General features: G+C 51.7%; 1 protein-coding gene across 1 annotated transcript in view; it reads left to right on the forward strand.

Moving 5' to 3' along the window:
• Positions 1-24140, forward strand: part of MEGF9 (multiple EGF like domains 9) — a 54685-nt gene that overhangs the window by 17575 nt on the left and 12970 nt on the right. The window contains exons 2-3 of the mRNA XM_075772206.1: positions 10259-10460; positions 23255-23394. Coding sequence (XP_075628321.1) covers positions 10259-10460; positions 23255-23394 — 342 coding nt within the window. The remainder of the gene's footprint in view (positions 1-10258; positions 10461-23254; positions 23395-24140) is intronic.

The following is a 24140-nucleotide window of genomic DNA, read 5'->3' on the forward strand; positions in this document are numbered from 1 at the left end:
TATCTCTACTGCAACAAGTTTCAGCAGGGAAATCTGGTTTGTTGTTTAAATGAAAAGCTTTACCATGCCCTCCCCGAGATGTCACCCAGAGGAGTTGGCAGCTTGTTGCCGAGCGAGAAGGATGCACAAATCCGTTTCGTTGCTTAACTTATGGTGATGTGGCGTTTTTCCCCTGGGATGTCACGACACATCAGCACACCTCGGGCCGGTACGGAGGCAGCTCTTGAAAGGTTTGGACATTCACTGCAGAGAAGCATCTAAAAATGTCTGGCTTTTGAAAACCGAGGAAGGGACTGGGTACATCCCTGGGACCCGGGCAGAGCTTCTCCTGCGTGGGTCTGAGCCTGGGCTGGTGTCACCTGCCCGTTTTATCTCAGCATGGCACGGTGTGGGGCTTTAACTGATGTATACCAGTGTTGAGAGAAAGAAAAGAATAGGCTTACAAAGGCCTTATTAGCCTTCTGTTTAAAGATCTAATGTCATGCTAGTGTCTCGGCTCATGTGTTGCTGCTCTACTGGAAATGCAGACGTATCTGTGAGGTGTCCCTCTTCTTTTGCTCCAGCCACATCTGGGCCAAAAATTAAGGAGCGACAGGCTGATGTATCCCTGGGCTGCCCTGCAGGTCAGTGACCGGGAGGGCCTGGCTGCCCCTTCCTCTTGGCTGTAGAAGTGGGAGCAAATCCCCCAAAGCGAGGGGTGGTCACTGCTGTCATCTCCAGATGGGTGGGTTTGGTGGCTTGGGAGATGCTCACCTGGGTCACCTTGCAGACCCTTCAGCTTCCCAGACTGCTGAGCAGCAGGGGTAGAGCTTCCCCATCGTGTCCTATCAACGCACCTAAATCCTGCCCAGCAGGGTCCATCCGGGGGGGGGGTGTCCGCATTGCAGTTGTGCCTCTTACATAGGAAAGCAGCAGCAGCGAAGGCAAAGGAACTTTTCGTGCACGTGGAAGCCTGTGCCGGAGCCTGGAGCTGGGCTGGAGGAGCAGCCTAAGCTAAAACCCGACCCCTTCCCTGGCCCAGGCAGGTACCAGCCCCGGCCGCGTGCTGGGAAGGGTGGGGAGGCGATAAAAAGGGGGTTCATCTGAGCTCATCCTCCTAACCCCTGTCTTCTTGCTGGTTATTCATACAACACGACTTTATAGCCCAAATACAAACGGCTGAGAGGACGATTCTTGCTCAGGGTTTTTGTTCGTAGCGCCTTTAAAGCTCCTGTATAAATTAACGCGTTTGTTCATTAGCCGCAATTCCCCAAAGCGCTGCGTAAAGTTGGTGATTTTAATTACTTTTTGCAGGGATCTGAGCACACGGAGACTTCAACAGATGATTATAGTTTGTGTTATTCATGCAGCTTTTTTAAATCCCTTTCTCTGCTAGGACATGGTTGATAGATACTAAAATTGAAGTCTGCTAATAAAATCCCAGCCCCGTCCCGTGCGAGGTGTCTTGAGCTTTGAACTGAAACGTTTTGCTGGCAAAAGCGATTACGTTTCCTGAGAGGTGCTGCAGAAAGTACGTCTGTACGGAGGGAACGAGCTGCCGGGGCTGCTGCGTGCCGGTGGGGACGTACTTGCCAAAGTTCCATTTCATCGTGTTTATCTCTAAACCCCGAGTTGGGCTGGCTGTGTCACACGCTGGGTGGTAAAAAATACGGAGATTTTCAAACAGAAACGGGGAATATTTATACGGTTGCAGACGTTTGTGGAAATATTAGTGGGAAAATCTAACCAACTAAAGTAAAACGCCAACAAAACTATTTTCAAATTAATTAAAAGGCTTGGATCCATTTTGTAACTGTTGAGGTTTTAATCCTCAAGCATTTATTTGATCTGTTTGAAGTTACTGTAGCTTCTTGTATCATAAACATTTTAGAGCCACATTCTTCTTTATACGCGATCTGCTTAGTAGGAGACCCGGAGGCTTTGCGTATGGAAATTTATTGTTATATGGGAATAATTCTTTACCTGCAGCTGTGTAATCCCTCTTGCACAGCTTTCTGTGGTAACCTGGTTCTTAAGAACTCCCGGGCCGCTCCTGCTTCTCCTGACATCATCTTCTCTTGTCGATGGGAGCTCCTCGGGTGTTTTGCCCTGCCGTCAGCCCCGGCGGTGCCGTGAGCTGGGGGTCTCCCAGGGCAGGAGGAATATGAGGTTAATGACAATCCACATTTTACTTTTTTTTTTTTTTTAATGCTTATGTTTACAGGGTTTGATCCTTTAGTCTCCCAAGACAGCTTTACACCTGTGAGTCTGACTTTGCTGCACGTTTACTTGGGGAATGAGCCGGTTCAAAGCTCGCCGTGCAGGTTGTGAACTTGTTTAGCATCAAAATGAAGGGAAGGCAACAAAATTGCTCGGTGCCTGTGTTGCACAGAGGAGCTTTCAGGAACTCCTCAGAAAGCAAATGCTTGTATGTTTGATTGCAGGTGCAGGAAAGGAATAAAAATAATCCCAGGAGTGAACAGCCTTTGCATTTGTATAAGGTCTGAGAGCCCTGGCCGTGGGTTAGCCAAAGGAGAGGTCACTTTGCTGACGGCTGGTGGGGTAGGAGGGCTGTGAACCGAAGCAGGAGCGATGCTGTGTCCCTTTGGAAACGTGAAGAAAAGGCAGAGGGGTGACGTGGTCTGGGCTGAGCACGAGTTTGGCCGAAACCCCAAGTGTCTGCCTGTCTGACGCTGATGAAAAGGGCTCGTGTGGCTGCTGGTGACCCAGGGAGCTGGGACCTTGGCTTCGTACTTCTTTCCAAGTGATAAGAGGGATTTAATCTCATTTCATTTTCCTCAACAAATATGTCTGATCTTTTAACGATATTACAAGTGATGTATAAGCATTGAGAAATCCTTGTCTTTCCCCCCTGTTGACCCATACAATCCCTTTATGGCACAACACAAGCGACTTGTGTAAAGCTCTTAACGGCGTTAATGTGAAGGATGCTGCTCTCTTCACCAGCAGCACGCCTGGCTCTGCAGTGCCCTCAGCTTGATGGAGTCCCTAAGTGCCCTGAATTGATGCACTCAGTAATAAAATGAATGCAAAACAACAGAAGACATTTCCATATGTATATAAAAATTTTTTGGGGTAGGTAGAGATCCTCCTCCTGTCACTCTGGCTTTGCATTGTAGCTTCAAGTGAGAGTAAATTACAGGTCTGAGCACTTTAATGCACCTTTGCAATGCAAGAGTCGACTTGTTTTGTGCTGAGTGCCGTCTAGATGCGAATGGCACCTCGGACTTGGCAGCACACCTCTCCGTAAGAAGGTACGGAGCGTCAGCTCATCTCTGATCCCGTTCTTGCAGGAGCTCTTAGCCCATGGCAGATGTTCCTCAGCTCCCTGCAGGAGAGCTCAACCAGCCTGTACCCTCTCGGATCTGCTGCGGGCCGTGGGGTGAAGGCACGCTGCCTGCTGTGGTCGAAAGCAAAAGCATCCCGACACTGGAATAACATCTCCTGTGTTCATGGCATCAGCTTGGTAGCGCTCAGCCACCCAAGTGAGTGGCGATGGCACTGGATGCAAAAGCCGGTCGAGGGCAAGAGTTGACCGCGCTGAGGTGGTGGCATCAGGGACACGAAAGGGACGGGCTGGAGCTCGGTAGATTGCTTTACAAGGGCTGGGATGAACGGGACCTTCTCTTTTAACAGACGGCAGCTTGTGGCGAGGCTCACGGGTGCCTTTGCTATCCTGTATCCCGGCCTGACCTTCGCCCAGTTTGCTGGGGGAGGTTTAACCTGCTGGTGGATCGTACCGAGGGGGTGAAATATCTTCTTGGGGTAAGGGAAAGAGCCTGAGAGGCCGGGGGGGAAGAGGAGCGGTGCAGCACAGCTGTGCCTTTGGCTGCAATAAGAAAAAATTCCCAGTGGAAATAGCCATGTCTGACTGTTTAAGGATGATTTGTGTGTTTGGGGGGAGGACTGGAGCTGCGGCCATCCCTGAGCAGTGGAAACGGGGAAGAAATCAAAACCACCAGGCTGGGTCAGAGCAAAGCTTCACCCATCCAGGACTGGCCAGAAGAAGGTGCCAAGAGGACAGGGCATAACCCTGACTTTTTGCAGCCAGTGTCTCCGGGACTTTCCCATCAGGATGCTTCCTCCAGATCCCTCTGTGTAACAGCTACCAGCGGACCTGTCCTCCGTGAGCTTATCCAGTCCTCCTTTGAAGCCGTAGGTATTTCTGGCTCCCAGAACATCCCCTGACAATGAGTTCCACAATTTAATTACAAGGGGAAAGGAAATGGCTTTGGATAGATTTTTAAACCTGCTGCCTGATCCCTTTATTCCTGTGTTGTCAGAAATGGTGCCTGGAGGGGGATTGAGAAGGGGAAATGAGGGAGGAGGGAGAGAAGGTTGGGCTTGAATTTGGGAATAAAGTATAGGGAGAGAGAGGAAAACTCCTAAACTAATACCAAAACCGGAGCCTTCCCAGGGATGGGGTGCCATTGCGTGCTGTGAATGCACGAGCTTCATCCTCTCTGAGCAAATGAACGGGAGATTGAGTCGGTGCTGGTTTAATATTTGGGAGGTCAGGCTGGTGCGAAGTGGGAGTACGTTGGTGTAAACCCAGTGTAACTACAAGCATTTGGTAATCGAGAAGCGGGTGCCTCCAGCCTCGGCGTGGCTGGGCGTTTGGGCTGCTCGCCTCGAGCCACGTGTGCAGCGGGAGGAATTGGGGTGCAAAGGATGGAGGGAGGAGGTGAGGACGTCTGGCTTTGCCTCTCCTAACCGATGGCAGGAGATGCCCCAAGCCTGGCATCGTTACCGCTGTTTTAAATCCAGCGGGATACCTGCCGGTACCCGCTTCAGCCGGCCCTGCAGAAACCCCACTGGTACCCAGCGTGGCCAGGGCAGCGGTTATGGTACGAACAGTCCCTCCAGGTTTGTTTTACTTTATTATTTTATTTTTTCCCCATCTCCTAGTCCAGCGAATAGAAAATGGCTGTCTCCCTGGAGATGTGTTTGAAGCAGGACAATAAATAGCATCCCTGGGACTTCACAGCTTGCTCTTTCAGGTGCACGTTCTTCTAACAAAAAAAGCGCATTTTGGATTTTCCATGTTGGCTCCCAGTGAGTAGGTGACTTTGTTCGGGTTTTGCACTGTTTCAGGATGTCCCCAGCAAATACAGTTTCATACAGACATCTTCCTGTGTTTCATAGTGATTTCTTCTTTTGCCATTTGTAAATATTTCACCTGTTTTTAAATTATTCATTCATTAAGTGGCTTAGATGGGAGAAGGAATCATGCTTAAAATACATACAAAGACTGAAAACACTGCAGGTCTGAAAGGATGTGAAAAAATAATTTGAAAAATCATTTTTACACTAGAACGAGCTCTACTGAAGTACTAGGAGGGGATGGGAGGGATGCGGCGTCATGCCAGACCTGGCTCAGGCTGGGACATCGCAGGGATTTGCAGGGAAGGGCTTGGGATTTGGAGGGTTAAATCCCTGCCCGGGGGTGCGGGCTGGGGGGGCCGGTGCCGAGGGGTCGCAGGGCACGGCGCTCCCTGGGTCTGGCAAACCTGGCACCTTCTTGGTCGTGTTGGTGCTGCTTCCAGCCATGGCGTGTATCCAACCAATACAAAATAGGAATAACTGTTCTCCAGCTTATTAGTAACCTACAGCTTCTGCATAATAATTATTCAATTCAGGGGTGCAGGTCACTGAAATTGCATATTAAATCTGTCTCCCGTGCAGCAGCGTGTCCCTCACCATAGCAAACCGTAAACCTTTTCTTCGACTCCGCTTGCCCCTAAGCAATGAAAAGTAAAGATTAAAATGCCGCTCGTGAAGGGGGCGGTGGTTTTGGTTGTTTGTTTTCGCTGGAAGGAGTAACGCGTGGCAGTGATGCGCACTTTTACAGTGCCTCTATTCCCGGATCTCAGAATGTCATCAGGCTGTTAATTAATTAAAACCTATCAACACCTTCGTGAGCAAAGGTGGTGGTTTTTATCACTGATAGCCGAGCGCTTTGAGCTGTTGTGTGGTGCTTTATGGGGAAGGAAGGAAACGGGAATGCTTTAGAAATGGGGAGACAGAGACGAGCAGGGCTTGGAGGCCCTGGGGGGTGGGTGAACACCCTGCGGATGGGGAAACTGAGGCAGAGCAAGGGTGAGTGACCTATAGAAGGTCAGGGAGAGCTGGGAGTCAGATCCTGGAGCAGTGCCCTGTCCTTGAGAGCTCTTTGCCCTCGGCTCCCGTTGCTGACGGTGCGATCCCAACCTCAGCACGATGCTGCCATCCGCGGCCGAGCATCCCAGCGTGGGGCAGCTCCGGGCTTCACCCACCCTTGCTCATTCCTTGGTGTTTGCAAAAGCTCTCGGTAAGGTGTTTTGGAAGGTTACCTTCAAAAGCAAAACACGTGCTTGAGAAAACTGAATAAAAGCTCCAAAAACCCAGGCTTTGGCCAGGAGCCAGGATAATGTTCCCTAATAATTTTCCGTAGCACTCATCATCTTTGCTGTGTTCCCAGAGTCCAAGGTAGCTGTTCGTTATTGCTCTCCTTTTCTGACTGTGGACTTCTCGAACCCGGCTGCCATCGGGGACAACAAAATGTCTTTTAAATTAAGCCTCGGGTTTTCATAGTCTGGTACATCATCATGTCAAGCCTTGACGCTGCGCTGGGCAATGGATTTTAATGCTGCTGTCTGGTTTTCCTCTGCTGCCCAACCAAAGGGGCTTTAGGGCATTTTGGGGTTGCATCAGCCAGGCGGACGTGCAAGCTGAGCTGGGTGCGACAAGGGTGTTTTGGGGGTGGGCAGGGAGGGGGTACCACGTGTGATGCTGCCGCCCTGAAGCGGGTCCCTCCCCAAAAATCTCAGGGGCGGTTAGACAGAGGCAGGCCCCGCGAGGAAGTGACCCCTTTGGGGGACATCTTCTGTATCGGCCCCGTCGTGCCTTCTCACGCGCTCGGCGGTGATATTGCAGCTTCCCCGCCGCTTGCGCAGCAGACGGGCTCAGCTCCGCGCCCCCGCCGGCAGCAGAACCAGCCTCCCCCATCGCTGCCGAGGCAGCTGGAGCCGCCGCTCCACCAGCCTGCGAACAAAAAGCTGCTTTTTGCCAGTGTTATTCTGGATTGTTGCAGCGTTTCTCGCTCTCCTGGGAAACTGGCGTATGCAGAGCTGGTGACATCTGCGTTGCTGTTGAGTTTGGCTGCCAAGGCTGAGCCGCCTCCAGGTTTTGACCTGACTTGGTGCAATTTTGATGGGCAAAGACCCATCAGAAAAAAAAAAAAAGAGGGAAAAAAAAAAAAAGGGCATTGGGAAGTTGCTGTGTGTGTTTTTGGAAAGCGTACAGCCGTTTGTATTTGCATCTCTCAGATAAGGCAGCGGGCTCTGGCCAGATCCTGCCTTTGCCTCCCACCCAGCACGTGTGGGGCTCCTGTAAGCAGCGATGACATTCCCAGTGAGTTACACCATGGTTTGGTGATGGCCAGACCCTTTTGGTGGATGATTGAGGTCCTTCGATAAAGGGCAAGAGAAACGTGAAGGTCTTGCCAATGTACGTAGCCCCTCTTCTCTGACTTCTGGACTTTCTTTTTTTGCCATGGCTGATTTTCTTGGAAGGTAGTATGCTGTCAACATCAGCTCTCCCCCTCCTGTCAGTACACTATATTTGGGGACAGCCTTCCTTTTCCCCTAGTGCAAGCATGGCCACAGAGCCAAGTTCATCACCCAAGTTCACAAAACCCGCTACAGCACAGCCCTATCTCACTAAGGGCCTTTCTGGCTCTTGCGGCGCGTGAGGTTAATTAACTTTCACGGCAACGTGCTCGGGTATTGGCTGTGCCCGTGTGTCCCGTAGGGCTCCGATGGCTCCTGGTGAGATGCGTCCATCAGCGCTGGTTTGCTGGATGGAGAGAGGCGGGAGCGGTGCAGTGGTCCCCGTCGGTGAGGACGAGCTCCTACCCCTGACGCAGCGTGGTGGATGGGAATCTGACTTGTAGCACCCATCGCTTTCCACCCGAAGAAGTTCAGCTCTCAGCCGGTGCTGCTGGAGCATCGGGACGGACTTGGCATGCAGCCGGCGCTGGCCGCGATGCTCCTGCAGCACAACGGTGGTCCCTGCGCGGAGCAGCTCATCGCTGCCGTGTTGGACCTGCCCTCTCAGCGCTTCCCATCGCTGTTAGAACCGAGCCAGCGCTTGTATTTTCTTAATCGAGTCTAGCAGGTCTAATGGCGCTGCGCGTATCGAGCTTTGAAAAGTAATTTTGTTGTGATGCATGTTTGACAAACTCCAAAGTGCTTTTGCTCAACAAGTTTTTGCTGCTCCCGTTGGCTGGGAGAAGCCCAAGTGCCCAAATCGATAAGGTTCTGCTTGGATAATTGAGCTGGGAATTTGGTTCATTATGTGAAGTGGCTGTCGAAGTGGATAATTGCAGATCTCGAGGTGTTTGTCGTGTTTGCTAGTTTAGATTGAAGAAAATTTAGGTGCAATTTCACAGGTGTATGGGTACAAAATGACTTCTGTGGGGATACTGCGCGTGTATTGACGGAGTAACAAAGCTAAATAACTCATATTTCTTTGTGTGTTGGAAGAAACCAGATGAAAAGTAAAGTTGCCGGGGGCTATTTAACAGCCGGTGCTGCAGCCTGGCTGTTGGTTAGAAAGGTCCTGTGGCTTCTGGATGGTCCCTTCTGGGGACAGGGCATCCTTCCTCCTGCTTGGCTCGTAGCATTCCTTGAAAAGTCAGCCTATAATTGTGGTTTTATGGTCATTTACTGTGTTGGGCTAACCGCTCTATAAGGTGCCTTCCCGTTCTGCTGCAGTCCGCCGGTGACCGTGCCCGGGAAGGAGCCGTTACGGTGCTGCTGTGACGCAGGAGGCCTTACGGCGAGTTTTCCAAAGATACTCCGAGGTCTTCAGCGTGGTGCCGTTTCAGCAGATTACTTATGTATTCATAAATTCACCTTTGTTCAGTCACTGGGTTTTAAGTGTGATTCGATCCAGGGACCTGCTGAGGTCCTTTCCATTGGACCAGGGCACGAGTGTGCAATATAAATGTTAAATGATCTGAAATACCCGTGCTGATGAAGAGCATTCGTGTTGGGTCTTCTTGACGTGATTTGAGCTTTGTTTAAGTCAAGTTTTCTTGGGATGGGGACCTGGCCTCTCCCCTCTCCATGAAGAGCCCCGAATACTGGCTTTTCTCAGGGAATAACAAATACCACCGGTTGCGTAATGCCCCCAATGCTTTATGCGCTATTTCTACAAATAATCCTTGTTTATAATTCACCCTTGGCAGAAAAAGACTTTAAATTATTAAGGCACTAAATATTTTGCAATGAAGGAGCAGCCATAAAGCTCTTGGCAGAAACAAATTGCTGGGGAGAGGTTGTTCTCTTCGGTGCGTTTGGTGCTGTAAAGTATTATCAGAAATAATGTGCGAGGGGACTGGGAATTCATCGCTCGATCAAAAGGTTTGCTCCTCTCTTAAAAAAGCAGCAGCTCGGTGCGTGCTTTCCATAATGCCTGTAAATAAGGGGCGTCCCCAAGGCACACGTGTGGGTCCCCAGAGCTGTCCCCGCTCGCCGTGGAGCTGAAGGTGGCCCATTAGATGGTAGCCAGGAGGTCTCTGTCCTGCCCCCAGCTCCACTCCCTCCACTTTCAAAGCCGTTTCCACGTGCTCGGTGCTCCCCCGAGCCCAGATTTTCAGGGAGCTTGGGCTGCTGCAGTCGGGACCGCTGCCACCGGCCCGACGCCTGGAGCTCCTGCGTCCGTCCTCCAGGAGCGGGAGATGCAGGTGCCGGTTCACGGCGTTGGTGTGTTGTGCGCGTCCTGTGCCGGAACAACCACCAGCCCGCTGGTAAAGGGGAGGTGTTACACCAGGGTGAAATGGAGGATCCGATAATTAGTGATTTTGCTACCTGTTGTTTATTTATCCTCATATTACAACAGCTAGCGCTTGTCAGCTCCTGGAGTCGCGTAACCAGCCAGCCACGAGTGTGTGCGCGTGTGTGTATATATACATACAGCCGTTATATACAGTGACGTATATATGTCTTTAAGTAGTTACACCCATAACCTTCTGGCTCTCTTTTGGGGAGAGATTTGAAACCTGAACCGTGGGGGTTCAAATCCCAGGCTGCTCCCAACATATTTTTTTTTTTAAATCATCTCTGCATTTTAGATCAAATATCATCCTTACAGCGACGATGTTTCCAACCCGGGGTAAGCAAAGGGAGGGCAGCCGTGCTGGCAGCGGCGCTCGGGGTCTTGCTCGGCGGTGTGTCCCCAGCACACCGGTTTCAACTTCTTTTTCCCCTTGCAGGAGACCTGTGCAACTGCAGCGCCGTGGGGAGCGCCAGCGCGGCCGAATGCAACGGCACGACGGGGCAGTGCCCCTGCCTCGAAGGCTACGCGGGGCTGCAGTGTGAGAAATGCGCCGAGGGCTTCTACCCGGAGCGGTGGAGCCAGCAGTGCCGTCCCTGCGGCTGCAACCCCGCCGGCTCCAGCAGCGCCCAGTGCGACGAGTGAGTAAGGCGGTGTTTTGCTGGGCCTCGCGGGGAGGCTGTGTGTGCGGCGGTGGGGTTTGGGGATGTTTTGGGATTCGGGATGCAGATCAGGAAGAATGGATCCTGTCATCTGGTGCTAGTATTTAAAAAAAAAAAAAAAAAAAGGAAAAAAAAGAAAAAGCAGGAAGGAAGCGGGCCTTATAAAAATTCATGAAGCATATTCTTCCTGTCTTTCAAGCTGTGGATTATAAAAACATCCATAGCTGTGGCAAAAGCCCCGGCAGCCCACAAGGGAGTTAACTTGTATTTCTGAGCGGTGCAAAGCAGAACCTCTCCTCTAGCGCCGTGTGCCTCCATTAGTCCCTGTCGGCCGGGACTGCCGTCACGCTTGAGCTCGGGAGGGGAGCGGAGGAGCTCCGGAGAGGTTTGTTTTCCAAAGGGATATTGGTTACACCAGGGGCAAGCTAAACTTTGTGCTCTGCCCTTGCCGAGCATCGTGAAAGCAGCAGCAGCCCAAGAGGAGTGTCGGCTCCTGCCTTGCCTGGCGTGTAACCCTGCCGCCTCCTCTCCTTTGCTGCATCGAGAAAGTCGCCATAGCTGATGCTTTCAGCTCTTGTATAATGAATGTGTTCCTCTTCATTTCTCCTTACCCACCCTCACGTTTTGCCTTTTAAAAGCCAGCATGCAATTATTCTTTTTTCCCAACTTCCCATGATCTGTCAGTCATTCGAGATTCGTTGCTGAGTTGAGGCTTTCGCTTTATTCCTGCAAATAATGGTCTGAGCAGCAGCCAGACCCCTCGGGTCCCCTGCTCGTGCTCGCAGGGAAACGAGATGCAGGGTCTGTCTTTGGAGGAGACCCCCTCATCAAACCACCCTGCAGCAACGTCCAGCCTTCCTGGGCACCAGAAAGTTGGCAGCAAAGGCGTTCCCGGAGACCCCGACCCTTCCGCAGGGCCGTGCGAGGGAAGCGATCCCTGCGCGTGGTATCCTGCGCTGGGCTCCTGCGCTGGCATCAGCCGTGTTGTCTTTTAGGGTTTGGTCCGGGCTCGGCGTGTGCTGAACACCTGCACTTCCCTGCCAAGGCTGGCGCTGAGTCAGAATCGAAATGTCCTGCAGGAACATGCTGTTTGGAATTATTTTATAGATTATTTTTTTTTTCCAAAGACCCAAACTCTCTGTTTGCGTCCTTCCTTCTTGTTGCAATGCTGCATTTTTCTGTTTGCATAAGCTCTGAAAAATTAGAACTTTAGCCAACTGGAGCGTTGCTATTGAGTGACCTTCTTACCAAACAAGGTGATTCTTGGGGGTGGAGTGTGTCGAGTTTTTCACCTGTTTTTTTAGTGGTGCTTTTGGGTATGGGAAGATGTGCCTGGAAGCATCAGGGTTTGCCACAGACTGGAAAACCCGAGTTTGGCCATATCTACTGGAAAGGCAGATTGGGCAGAAAGGCAGATGGGACATATCTTATCTTTGAGGGCTGGGAGAGGAGGGAGGCACAGCTGGAGCAACTGGGTTAACTGGGAGAGAGCATTCTTGCTGTGACTCTGAGTCACCGGGCAGCGGGCGAAGCACGGACGTGGGTGACATCTCGCCGCGTCTCGCTGCGTGGGGCGAGCCAAGAAACGCCCTTGGGAACTAACGTCAGGTGAGATGCTCTGAGTCGCGAAGGAGAGCGAGGTGGAGTTTGTGCACGTAGCGAGCCATCGCGCCCAACCCCAGCGTGTATGGACCCAGGAATGGCAGAGGACCTCCCTAGCTTCTGCCCTTCAGCGCCATTTTGCAGCCTTGAGAGATGTGGGAGATGTGGATCCTCAGCATAGGGCAAAATTTGAAGGAAGACTTGGGGAGGAGGACTGATGTTAACAGCGATCGCTCTGTGTTTCTCTTGCCTGCTCGGCGGGGTTTGCTGCAGACGGAGATGACCTCTGGGTGTTTAAAAAGAGGAAAATTAGGTCAGTTGTCTGTGTTGTAGGGCTGAGGGCATGAGTATGGCTGCGAGATGGGCAGCCTCGTGCGTAGCGATGTGAATGGGAAAACGAAGTGGGATGCAAAATCCGTCGGGGCAAACGCACCCATCGTTTCTGTTGCGTTAAAGCGGGGCGGCTGTGGGAGGCAGAGGTACGGGCCCCACCATTGTGCTGCTTGGCTGTGGCTGGGGGAGGCATCTGGGCCGTGGGTACCGGGCTGCATCCCAGTGGTGGGGTCTGTCCCCCCGGGTGGGAGAGCCTCTTCTGCGTTGTGCGAATCCAGGAATGAGATTTTTGGCTCTTGTGCTGGCAACGCAGGGGCTGGAGCTCTGGGTTTGATGCCCACCTGCCGCCAAGTCCCTGGAGGAGCGGTGTGTCCCCCCCCATCCCTCCGGGCAACCCCTGCTTGGGATGAGGCGCGCAAGTGTTGCCCAACACCAGAAACCACCTTCGGTTCCACTGACTTTAAAAATACTGCAAGCTGGGTTTTATTTATTTATATTTTAAAGCACCAGCCCAACTCTAACTTGGACAAGTTAATTCCTCCGTGCTGGCTTAAGAGAAAAGCGAAGGCTGTTCAGATGAGTCTCCCAGTAAAACAGCAGCGTAATTTTGGACTCTGACCCTTTTGGACAACGGCTGATTTGAGAGGCAGACTGCCTGAAGGCTGAGCTCTCGGGGCACACAAAACATGCCTGATAGGTTTCCATCAGCTTGCCCAGGCTTTTGTAAAACTGCCTTTTAAAGCACCACCATATGATGATTATTAGTATTATTTCTAGGCGTGCTCTATGGCCGGCCAGATGGCACACCCAAGTATGCTGTTTATTAACTAGACCTCAAATGCAGACCATCAAATAAAAATAAAAAAAAATCCCTTTCCCGAGGCAGACAGTTGATTTTGGGAGTGAACATTGACCTGACACGCTGTCGCTATGAATGGACTCCACGGCCGCTAATCAAAGGTCTGGTTTGGTGGTGTTTTAAATTTGATTATCTGGGGAGATCTGCACAGATCCCCCTCTGGGATGGCAGAGGATTTCCGTGCTTTGGTTTGGGTGATTTTTTTTTTTTTTAAATTTTTTTTGTTTTGTTTTGTTAGATGAAAAGCTGTGTGTAGCCGAAGCTGGAGCTTGCTGTGGGGCTGGATGCAATCCTGGGCTGCGCGGAGAGGGCTGACACATCTTGGAGAGGGGGAATGTGTTGTCCCTGTTGCGGTAACGCCTAGAAACCTCAGATAAACCCACATTTCACTGGGCTGGATGCTGTGTAGATGCTTGCTAAAGATAGCTGTGGCCTGGAAGTGTTCATAGTCCACAGAGGAGGGGTGGAGAAAGAAGCTGAAGTTTCAAGGGCCATGGTCAAGGTCATGGAGTAATGGAGAGCGAGGACGGTGACTCATGTGGGTGCACGGGCTGAGCTGGAAGGGCTGTGCTCCCGCTGCAAAGCCCCGGGGATGGTGCGGGGTGGGCAGGGTGCCTGGTGGTGGCCCCAGCCCATGGTGACATGGCCCCAGCCGGGGGCTGTCCCCACCAGCCGCATCTGTTACCATTTTTTGGACACCTTGAGCTGAAAGCTGTGTTGTCCATCTGTCTGTCCTCTAAGGAAGCAAGAACCTGGTGGAGGAGGCAAAGGTGAAGGTGATGCTGCTGGAGAAGGTCACCGTGCCCAGGCTGGCCAACCCACGTCTCCCAGGCTTGCACCCCTCTGCATTTATTTTTCTTTTTTCTCTATGTGAGCAGAGTCCGGTGCCTGAACTCTCATCTCCCGCTCCCTACAGCTGGGCAAGGAGCCAAGCCAGGGGCAGCAAAGATGTTCTTGGGGGGGACAGTGGTCTCCATCCCTCCCAGCCAAGGCAGCGGTGGGAGCGCTGGGGCTCCTCGCAGTGTTTCTGCAGCGCCCGGCACAGCTCTGCCCTCCGCATCCTGCCCTGCGGCTTCTCCCAAAATGCCACTCGTGTCCCCCGCTGACTCACGGCGCAGCAGCCCTCCTGGGCCAGGACGTGGTGGGGCTCTGCCCGGGAAGAGCAGGGCGAGGGGAACGGGGTTTGGCTCCGGGGAAGCCTTTCCCTGCTGCAAAGCAGCAATTGTGCTCCGACACGAGGAGCCGTACCGGCGCAGCTATTTAAATGCACGCGGAAATAATTTTCCTGTGTAAACCTGTCCTCTGGCTGATTTATTTAAAGGAGCAGGACTGCACACGGGAAGAGCCCGGCCTGAAAGAGGCAGCGTGTGTGCTCCTGGTGAGCAGGAGATTTCAAATGACTCTGCATTTTTATTATTATTTATTTATCTTTACCTTGCCAGCAGCACTGGCCATCCCCGCGCCGGGCTGCAAACACGGGTAAAACACTGGCCGAGGGCGGCCCAGTGCGACCCAGCGGTCTGGGGCCCCGACAGCCCGTCTGCTGGGTGCTGGTGCGGGGCTTTCCTGCGCCCCAGTGCAGGCAGGGAGAGGTGGTATTGCCCCGATTTACCTCTTGCAAGGCATTCATTCGAGGTTTTCCTAGCCCAGCACGTAGACCTCTGTGGCTTCGCTCCAAAGCGTGGCCCTGCAGCCGCAGGGATGGCATGTTTAGCCCACGAGCAACTGTCCCCGCGTGGGTGCTCTTGTACCCCGCAGTTTGGGATGCGAATGGAGGAGTAGAGAAGATGCTGTGAGACGCCGCTGCCCAGCAGAAGGGTTCAGCCCTCGATTCCCTATTTCCCTGGGAGGTTTTGTGTTTTAAAGCCACTTATCCCAGCCCCAGGGAAGACACGGTGATGCACCCTTCAACTTCTGTCGCACCGTTACCTGTGCTCGTGAACACGAGGAGACCTGCGGCTGCCGTGGGGTGTGTAAGGATTGCTACACGGTTTAGCTAAACCTGCGTTAACCATCTAAACCGGGTTAGGTTTTTCCAGTTCCCTTAAAAAGCTCTAAACTAAACACACGTAATATGCTATCATTGACCCTAATGAAAAGAGATGCATGTTAATTTGGGGTCTGTGAATCAATTTAAGTTGCTTCCTCTGCCCGTGCCTCAGTTTCCCCACAAGCAGAAGGGCAGCGGGAAGCAGAGGCTCTGGCGCTGACTTTGGTTCACGTCCGGCGCTGAAACCCACCGTCCCAGCGTGCAGCACCGCTCCTTCGCTGACGGAGCCGCCTTTCCTTACTGCCGGCTGGGCACACAGCTCTGCAGCGCCTGATCCTGGCTCACGCGCGGTTCGTGCCGCCGGCTCGGCATAAGTCACGTTAGAGAGAGCTCCCGTCACTCATTTCCATTGAAAAAAAAAAAAAACAAAACCCAACCAACAACCAAAGTGTTAATTCAGAGATGTTTTGCCCCCTCAAGGGGATCTCATGCTTTGTGTGCATATTAAAAAGAATTAAGGCTGAGTGTCCCTGAGAGCATTTATACGCGGCTGTGCCCTGGAGCACGGATGCTGCGAGGGGGATGCTGTTAGCTGGGCAGTCTCCATCCCTCTGTGCCTTCTTTGTAGTGGGCTTCTCTTTGGAGAGGCTGATCTTGTGACCCTTACTCTCATGGATTTGCAAGAGCGATGCTGGTGAGAGTAAGGTCAGCAGCGCCGGACAATGTTCTTTGTTAAGGTCTTTGAATAAGGGCTGGGGTTTCTGAAGGAGCTTGGGGAGCTGGGCAAGGAGAGCCACACGCTGGGCGGTGGGATGCGAAAAGTTGCAAAGAGACCTTGAGGGGGGGGAAGCGATAAGGAATGTCAGTCCTGATGGCGTTGGGAAGCACCAGGTGGGTCACAGAGTAGATGCACCTTGAGTGTCATACAATAGGAAGCCAGACGGGGCAGAATTGGGGTTCTGTTTTTTTGTTAGGTTTTTTTTTGGTTAGAAAATGCAGATCCATTGAAATTCAAGGTTTTTGTGGAGCTTCACCAGCCTGGGCAGGAAGGGTGCTTGTGGCAATGGTTTGAGATGAGAGAGACCTCGTGTTCCCAAGGCTTCCACCCATCCCAACCACAGGAGGTTATCTGGGGGAAGGCGGTGGAGTTCTCATTTTACACAGAGAAATATCTTCATTTTCTGTCTTTAGAGTGTCATCGCACTTCTGAAATGTCTCTCCCCCGCGTGGGAAACTGCATTTCCATCCTCCTGTATTTTAGCAGTCCAGTAAACCACACTGAGCACTGCTCGCCTTTGGAGATAACACCTTGGGAGCCCAACTCCTCAAGGACTTTCTTTTTTTTCCTTAAAAAAAAAACCAAACAAAAAGCCCCCCTTTTTCCCTATTTTTCAAAAGACTGCTCTCCTTTTATATATAGATTGCTGAGCACAAGTGGTGGCTCATTATCTCCCAGTATTGCCTTGTCAGCATCACTCCGCAGAGAACAGATTTTTTTTTTTTTTCCTGTAGCGGAAATTGTTACATGTGGACGTCATAAAAGCAGAAGAATACCCTGTTAGAGCATATTTTTCTGTGTGCTTTAATGATCTAAATCTCCTTCCTATTACAGACTCCTATAGCCTTTACATCCGATCAGCTCTCCTCCTCTCTTCCCCCCACAAGCAGGTAAATATTGTACCTGCACCCGTTTTTATTCGGTTGTGGACAGGGGTGGGAAATGAATGAGGGACTGGCCACAGCAGCAGGGAAAGGTGGATTGTTGTCATCTTCCCTGCGGTAATTGTGGCTTCTCAGAAATCCTGTTATTTTGTTGATTTTCCAGCAGGTTTTGCCATTCCGGTGTTGTCTGTTGCAAACTTGCTGCTCTGGTAAACATTGACTGCCCTTAAAAAAAATACTGGCTCAACTTTTTAAGCTCTTGTGGCTAAATTCTGATTTGGGGGAGGTGGTGCCCAGCCTGATTTCAGGCAGTGCTTGTCAGCCCTGCCTTTTGCTGCTGCCTGCGAGGAGACATCTGTAGCGGTCTGGGGGATGGACTACGCTGGGCAAAACCGTGTGTCTAGTGGGGACCAGCCCCGTCTCCCTGCCTTCCCCGTCGACGTGTCCTCCTCTGCCTTGAGGTGGCCTGCCCTATCCCCATATTGCCGTGATCTCCAGGGGATGCTCTGGGAAGCCGGGACCCACCGGTTGGGGTTGACATTTTCTCGTTAGGCTTTTTCTGCTTCTCCTCGTGCCAAACCATAGAGGACTCCATCCAACCTTGCTCTCCAGGGCCATCGTGCTCTTCCCATTGCTTCCTCCCTCCCCGGCCACCGAGGTCCCCATGAGCAGTGCTGGGAGGGCACCCGGAGGAGACGGCACAGCCCCAGGCTGGAGTTCCCTGGCTTTCCCAGCACCGCGGGGCATCCTCGGCGGGGGAGCCGGGGCGGCGGAGGCGGCGGTGGCCAGACAAGGTGGCCCTTTGACGTGTACAGAACGGCCTTTCAGAGCTGTGAAGTGTCCCCGCTCTGTCGAGGGCTGCCATATAAACAGATGCCGTCCCCCGGCACAAAGCGAGGAATGCGGCGCACAATGGCCCAATGTTCGCCGCAATAAAGCCCCACTTCTTCTGCCCTCCACAAAGGCAGCTCTGAGCGGGGCAGCCGGCGTGGGGCTCGGCCGTGGTCGCGCTAACCCTTCCACCAAAGCCTTTTGGCTGCTGGTGACTTTGGTTGGAGCCGAGGGAGAGGGGAGGTGAAACCCGACGTTGGGCTTTTTCCTGTTCTCTGCGTCCCCACGTGCTGGTATTCAAATTAATTGACCTAAAGTAAAATCAACACGTGGGTTACGAGGGTTCTCGGTGTGCTCAGGGTAAGTGTGAATAGCGTTGGTTTTCCACGGAAGTGTCTCGCAGCGTTTAGCTTTCAAATGTTAACTTTTCTACACTGCTCAGAAAAACGTAAGAGATTTATCCCCTGGCTGCTGTCAGACATCACAGAAAATCAGCACAAAAAGGAGCCGGGCTCGCTGGAGAAACGCACCATTTTTAGCGACATCTCTTCTGAATCCTCCTAATCTTGTGCAGCATCCTTTTGTCTTATTCCATCAAAGCGTGACAAAACCTTTTCATGAAGGTTGTTTTACAGATGCTCCTAGCTCAGCAACGCGTTTTTCCTCCTTCATCCGGAGCGCTGTTAATTGTGTACGTTACAGGAACACCTCCGGGTCCTGCTGGGATGAGCGATGGGCGTATCTGTAACCGGGAGGTTACAAGGCAGTGGCTGGGAGGCCACGGGGCGGCCGGCGAAGCTGGAGATGCCGCGGGGTCGGGGAAGGGCTGGCAGGAACCCTGGCTTCCCGCTTTCCTTTTGTTTCGCCGGCTCTTCTGGGGATGGTCCCGGCAGGTGACGTGGTCCTGGAGATGCTGTGGGGTGAGGGGTGGGTGCACGCTCTGTGCTGCAAAATGACGGTGGTAAATGTGTTTGGAAAAGTTTTCCTTCAAAGCTGGGGTTTGTGCGGCTCGTTCACGTGGTATGTGTGGTGGGTTGACCCTGGCTGAGTACCTGTAGCCCCCCCGCTACCAAAACCTTGCCACGCAAAACCAACACATTATGCCCTGGTTAGAGACCCAAAATCTTGCCAGTCTCATGCGTTTTTTGAACTAAAGGCACAAACGGTTGGTGCTGTACCGTTTTGTGCTGTACCGTTTTGGCTGGCTCTGACTTGGTCAGGCAGCCCGTGGGCTCTCCTGGCACTGGGCAGCCAGGTGGTTCTGGCAGCTGGGAAAACATTCAAAATGAATTTCTCCCTTCCTTCCTCCTTGGGGAGGGGGCGGGGGGGGAAGGAAAAAAAAAAAAAGAAGAAAAACCTATTAGAGCTTGCTAAGGGTTTTTGGGTTTTCTGTTACACCGTTAAACCGTGCAGAGCGTGCCTCCGGACAGCCCTTAAGGCTGTGGTTCTCCGTCTTCCCATCCATCTTGTGTCCGTCATGTCTCCGCTAACTTAAGGATGTTTCTGTGGAGGAGGACTGGAGACCCGTTGCAGATGCAGCCGCATATTGCGATCTATGTCAAATCACAGCTATTTTAATGCTGGTTTATAATGCCTTTTTTTTCTTCCCCCTGGTGACGAGGCCTCGAGTTCCCGTGCTGTGCCGAGCGGCGCAGGGGTAGGGCATTGCCCGAGCTCCCAGGCGGAGCCTGTCCCATCCGCGTGTCCTTCCCCGGCCATCAGACCTGGCAGAACATTTCCTGCGTGATGCTCTGCAGCTTTGGGCCAGGCACGAGATGGGATTTTGGAGGCGTTCCCCTGTTCTTTGTGCTCTGCTCCTAGTTTTGACCCCGCTTGGAAGCGTCCTCTCTGCAGTCCTGCTTACAGCACCCAGGCGAGTGCGCGGAGGGGGTTCCTCTGTTGTATCCCTGTAACTTCTGTGGCCGTAAAGCTGCAGCCCCGTGTAAAATCCCACCACGGGGAAACGTTTTGTTGCTGCCAGTGACACAAATCACTTGGTGGGTGATGGGATTTCCTGCGTCCCGTGCCTGTTCCCCTTGGCTGGCGTAGGAGGGGGCTGTACGGGGTGGAAGTGAAATCAGGCTGGCTTTTTCAGACATATTTTGGGGTGCAGGCTGTTCCCTATTGCCCAATATTTTGCTTTTATTTACAACCCCCTCCCCAGCGTCTGCTGGCATCCCGCCGGCCCGCGGGTGCCGTCCAGCCCCAGGCTATCGCCCCGCAGGCATCGAGACGGCAGCTCCTGAGGCACAACGTGAAGCCCAAGGGCTGAGGACAGCTGGATGCACGAGCTCCTGCCTTGGGGGGGGTCCCCAACCCGGCACGTAGCCCTCCCCCCCGGAGGGTCGGATCACTCGGCGTCGGATCCGAGCCTTGCATGTGGTCTGCCCCTATCCCGGCCGGCTAATCGCTGCCTGCTCCTTCTGCCAGGATCTCTTGTGCTGGTGATGTTTTTAATCATTAGGAAGCATATATAAAGTTGATGGATGATGTGATGGTGATATACACGACCTACACGGTCTTTAAAGTGTATTTCTAAAAATCTAGTAGAAACCGAGGCTGGCAGGAGACTTTTGTTACTGGAAGTCTGTTTTTGTCCCAACACATCCTTCCATCAATTCTTTTGTGAGAGCTAAAAATTGGCTGCCTTTAGTGGAGTTAATAATCGTCTGAAATGGAGTTGAGCAATTGATGTTGCTGCATCAAAATGTTTCCCTCCTCCCTTCCCCCTCCTTCCCCCCCACTTCCCCCAAAAAAAGAAATTCCTGGCTTATACCCAAAATCCAGTTCAGTTCTCACTGTGCAAGTATTAAACTGTGGGTCTTTTCTTTCAAGTTTCTGGATTTTTATGGGCACAATCGGTCTGTTAACAGGACTTTTTTTTTTTTTTTTTTTTTTTTTGCGGTTTCAATGCATTTATATCATTGACCTTTGCTTTAAAAAGTGTCTGACAGTCTTTACTGGACTGGAGCTATGAAAAGGAGTGTTGTAAGAGGGCTTTATTCTATGGAAGCAATGACCACAGGCAAAGCTTTATATTTGCTGAGTGATTTAATTCTTGCACATGCAGAACTTGGCTCTGTGCCATGTGTAACATGTTGAGAAAAGGTCTGCTGGAGAGGCATTAAAACCAAACTTTCCAAAACCATCTTTTTTTTTTTCCTTTTTTTTTTCCCCCTCTTTTTTTAAAAATAGCTTGCTTTCCTGTTATTTTTAAACTAACAAGTAAAATCAAGGGACGCTGCGCCAAAATGCTGCATTGAGCTCTAGCAGAGTCATTGGGGAAATAAACCTCCCATAAAGAAACGAAGCGGGAGTCTGGATGGAGGGGTGCCAGCCGGGAGGAAGAGGAGGGTGTCATGAAGATAAAGGCTTGATCGAGGGACAGCAGACAGTAAAACGGAGCACCTTGGACTCCAGGAGGAAGCCTGGGAGGGTGAAGATTATACAGCTGGGTCCTGTAAAGTCCTGCTCCTAGAAGCATCCCCAGAAGATGCATTTTCAGGCTAAATATCCTACTCCCCCCCCAAATTAGTTGCTTTTCCCTGCTTGGCTCTGCCCGTCCTCTGCCCGCTTACAGCGATATCTGTCTGGTAGCGGTCAGGAGCAAATAAAAACAAATTGCTTTTTGTTTGCTCTTATTTTAAACACTGTGACAACATTTGGATTAATGGTAGGTCTTGTGAAAAGCTCTTTAAAAGTCAAATGTACTGAGCTGCTTAACAGCATCCCTTTGAATTCTGCATCTGCCTGCTGCAATTCCAGATAATGGTCCGGAGAGCAAGGAACCATCGTATTTCTTTTTCCTTCTTGTAATCAGTCCGTTAAATATGCCTGAAATTTCATATTCTGAAACTATTTAATTGTGTAACCACTTGGGCTGAGTTCCGTATTTTGGTGTGCCTTTGAGTATTTCCTCTTCCTTTGGCAAGCAAACGAACAACAGAAATACTAAATTATGTTAATTTCTAACAGAAGCAATTGCAAAAACATTGCAATCTACTGCATTTTAATTAAAAACAACACATCAACAGTGCATCAAGCCATTTGGAGCCTCAGCCTCTATTAGTTTTAATCAACAGATTTTTCTAGGGGCTTTTAGAAGCAAATTGTGCATCGTTCGCTCTTCCCCAGGAGCAGCGAGGGAGAACAATAGGTTATCTTTGTGCAGGCACACCGAACCCTGAAATCCTGAATTAAAAAAGTGTATGAATAGGGTGGAGGTTGTATAGGGGGGGAGCTAAGAGGAGGGTGCATCCAGCGCTGTGCAGGGGATGCTCCGTGGATGGTACCGGCCTCGTCCGCTGCTGCTGCACATAAATCCATCTCCTGGAGGAGAGCAAATCGTGTTTATTTGGGTTGCTGTCCTGGATTCCCGCTGCAGCACGCAGGGGTTGAGGTTTCCCGCAGGTCGCCCCAGGGCTATCGGAGATGCGGAGAGGCACTTCTGTGCTCTCTGCTCCTCGGCTCGGGCATTAGCGGTTCCCATGTGTGCAGGTGGGATGAGCCACAGCCGGCAGTCGCTGCATTTTATCCATTCCTGTGATTTTGCCAGGAGCTGAGCCTAAATGCTGCTAGTATATAAAGTCGCTTATGAAAGCGATAGGTTTGAAGCCTCTGCGTGGAGAGACTGGCATGGAAAGCCAAAGGAATGAGGGTAACCCCTGCTTTTTATAGCCTCCTGGTATTTGCTCATGCCAGCTAACACTAATACGCTTGATTTTAACTGTGCAGAGCTCCAGGCTCCGTGCAGAGTCGGTGCCCAAGTCAACAGGCTCCTGTCTGGGGTTAGCTACGGTGGGCAGGGACAACCCTCCCTTGTCTTCCCATGGCTCCTACTGGGTCGGAGGAGTTGACTGGAGAGCGAGGGGCTTTGCCCGGGTGGCCGGGGGGATGTTGCGTGGGAGGGATAAGTAGGATCATGGAGGAGAGGTGGAGGGAGTGCAGGTCCGAGCGGGACACCTGAGCTGCTGCACCGGCTCTCGGGGGAGCTGGAAGGCAGGTGGTGAGCAGGGAAGTGTCCGCTTGCCCGAAAATCCGGGAGGTGCCGTTTGGTGCCGATGTGGAGGGGAGGTGATCATCCACGTGGGTGCTCTTGTGTCGTTCAGGCGTAGTGATCATGGGTGTCCCGGTGTCCTGCAGGACCCGGGGCCGGCACGGGTGCTTGATGAGGCTGGGAACGGAGAGGGGCTGTCGGAGCATCTGCTGGGGGCTGATGTGTGCGGATGGCTTTGGGCCAAGGCTTTCCAGAGTGGTGATGATTCCTGGTGCCCAGCTGGAAGTTGCTGTCAGGGCAACTGGTTTTGCAGACACGCAGCCTTTCTTGAATTCCCCATCGCTTTTTGGAAATTGTTGCCCACGGGTTTCAGGGCCAGCAGGTGTTTTCAGCGCAGAGTTCCCCGCTCTGTAAAGGGGATCCGAAACACTGGCCACAGGTTTGTACTTTGGATGCCTCCCAGCACATCCAGATTTCACCGTTTGTTTTTCTCTGTGCAGCTCTGGGAAATGCCAGTGTAAAGTCGGTGTCACGGACCTGAAGTGCGACCAGTGCAGTGATGGATACTACAGGTTTAACGAAACCACCTGCGAGCCGTGTCAGTGCAACAACCACTCCAAAACCTGCGACAGCTTAACAGGTAACTTCCCCTTGTGACCACGGTGGGTGCAGACTTTACCTGTCTCCTCTGTCTCTGGTTTTTGCCATTCTCAGTCAGCAGACCTCCGCTCTCATCCTCTTCATCTGCATCTTTATGCCTTGAGTACCCAGAATCTTTACCTTAAAACCAAAATTAAGATGAGGGGCAAGGTTGGAGCTAGTCCTCTTCTCAAGGAAGTCAGTAAAGGCTGTGTTATTTACCCCAGGCTGCAGTGCCTTTATTCTGCAGTCTCTATCGGGAAATCTGTGCTCCATTGTTCTTTGCACTTACACAAATACACAACACGGGCTTTTAAGGAGCTTTTGTTAAATGCTGTTTACCTGGAAACATATACTGTACTGGCACTGACGTAAGGTGACTGTTATTGCCACAGATAACGTGATTAGTGGTGAAAAAAACTGGCAGCACTTAATTAATATTGCCCACTTTTTATAAATTTGCCTTGTTCATTTTCCTTGATCATTTCTTTGACTATCTGTCACTCATACAGATGTTAATGCAGTGCAAATGTCGAAGCACCTGGGCTTGAATAGCTTATGGGAGGGCAAAACTAATTGGTTTCCCATCTCCACTGGAAGGAGAGATCCCGGAGGAGCAATGTTATGTGACTGCCTGCGCAATCCCCGCTTTAGCAACAAAACCCACACTTCAAAATCCAAATTCTCATCGAAACTTCCAGGCTGAAATGAAATTCTGTAATATTTAGAAAGGAGCAGTAATTTCAA

Source organism: Balearica regulorum, chromosome 20, assembly GCF_011004875.1.
Source record: "Balearica regulorum gibbericeps isolate bBalReg1 chromosome 20, bBalReg1.pri, whole genome shotgun sequence".
Taxonomy (NCBI): Eukaryota; Metazoa; Chordata; class Aves; order Gruiformes; family Gruidae; genus Balearica; species Balearica regulorum.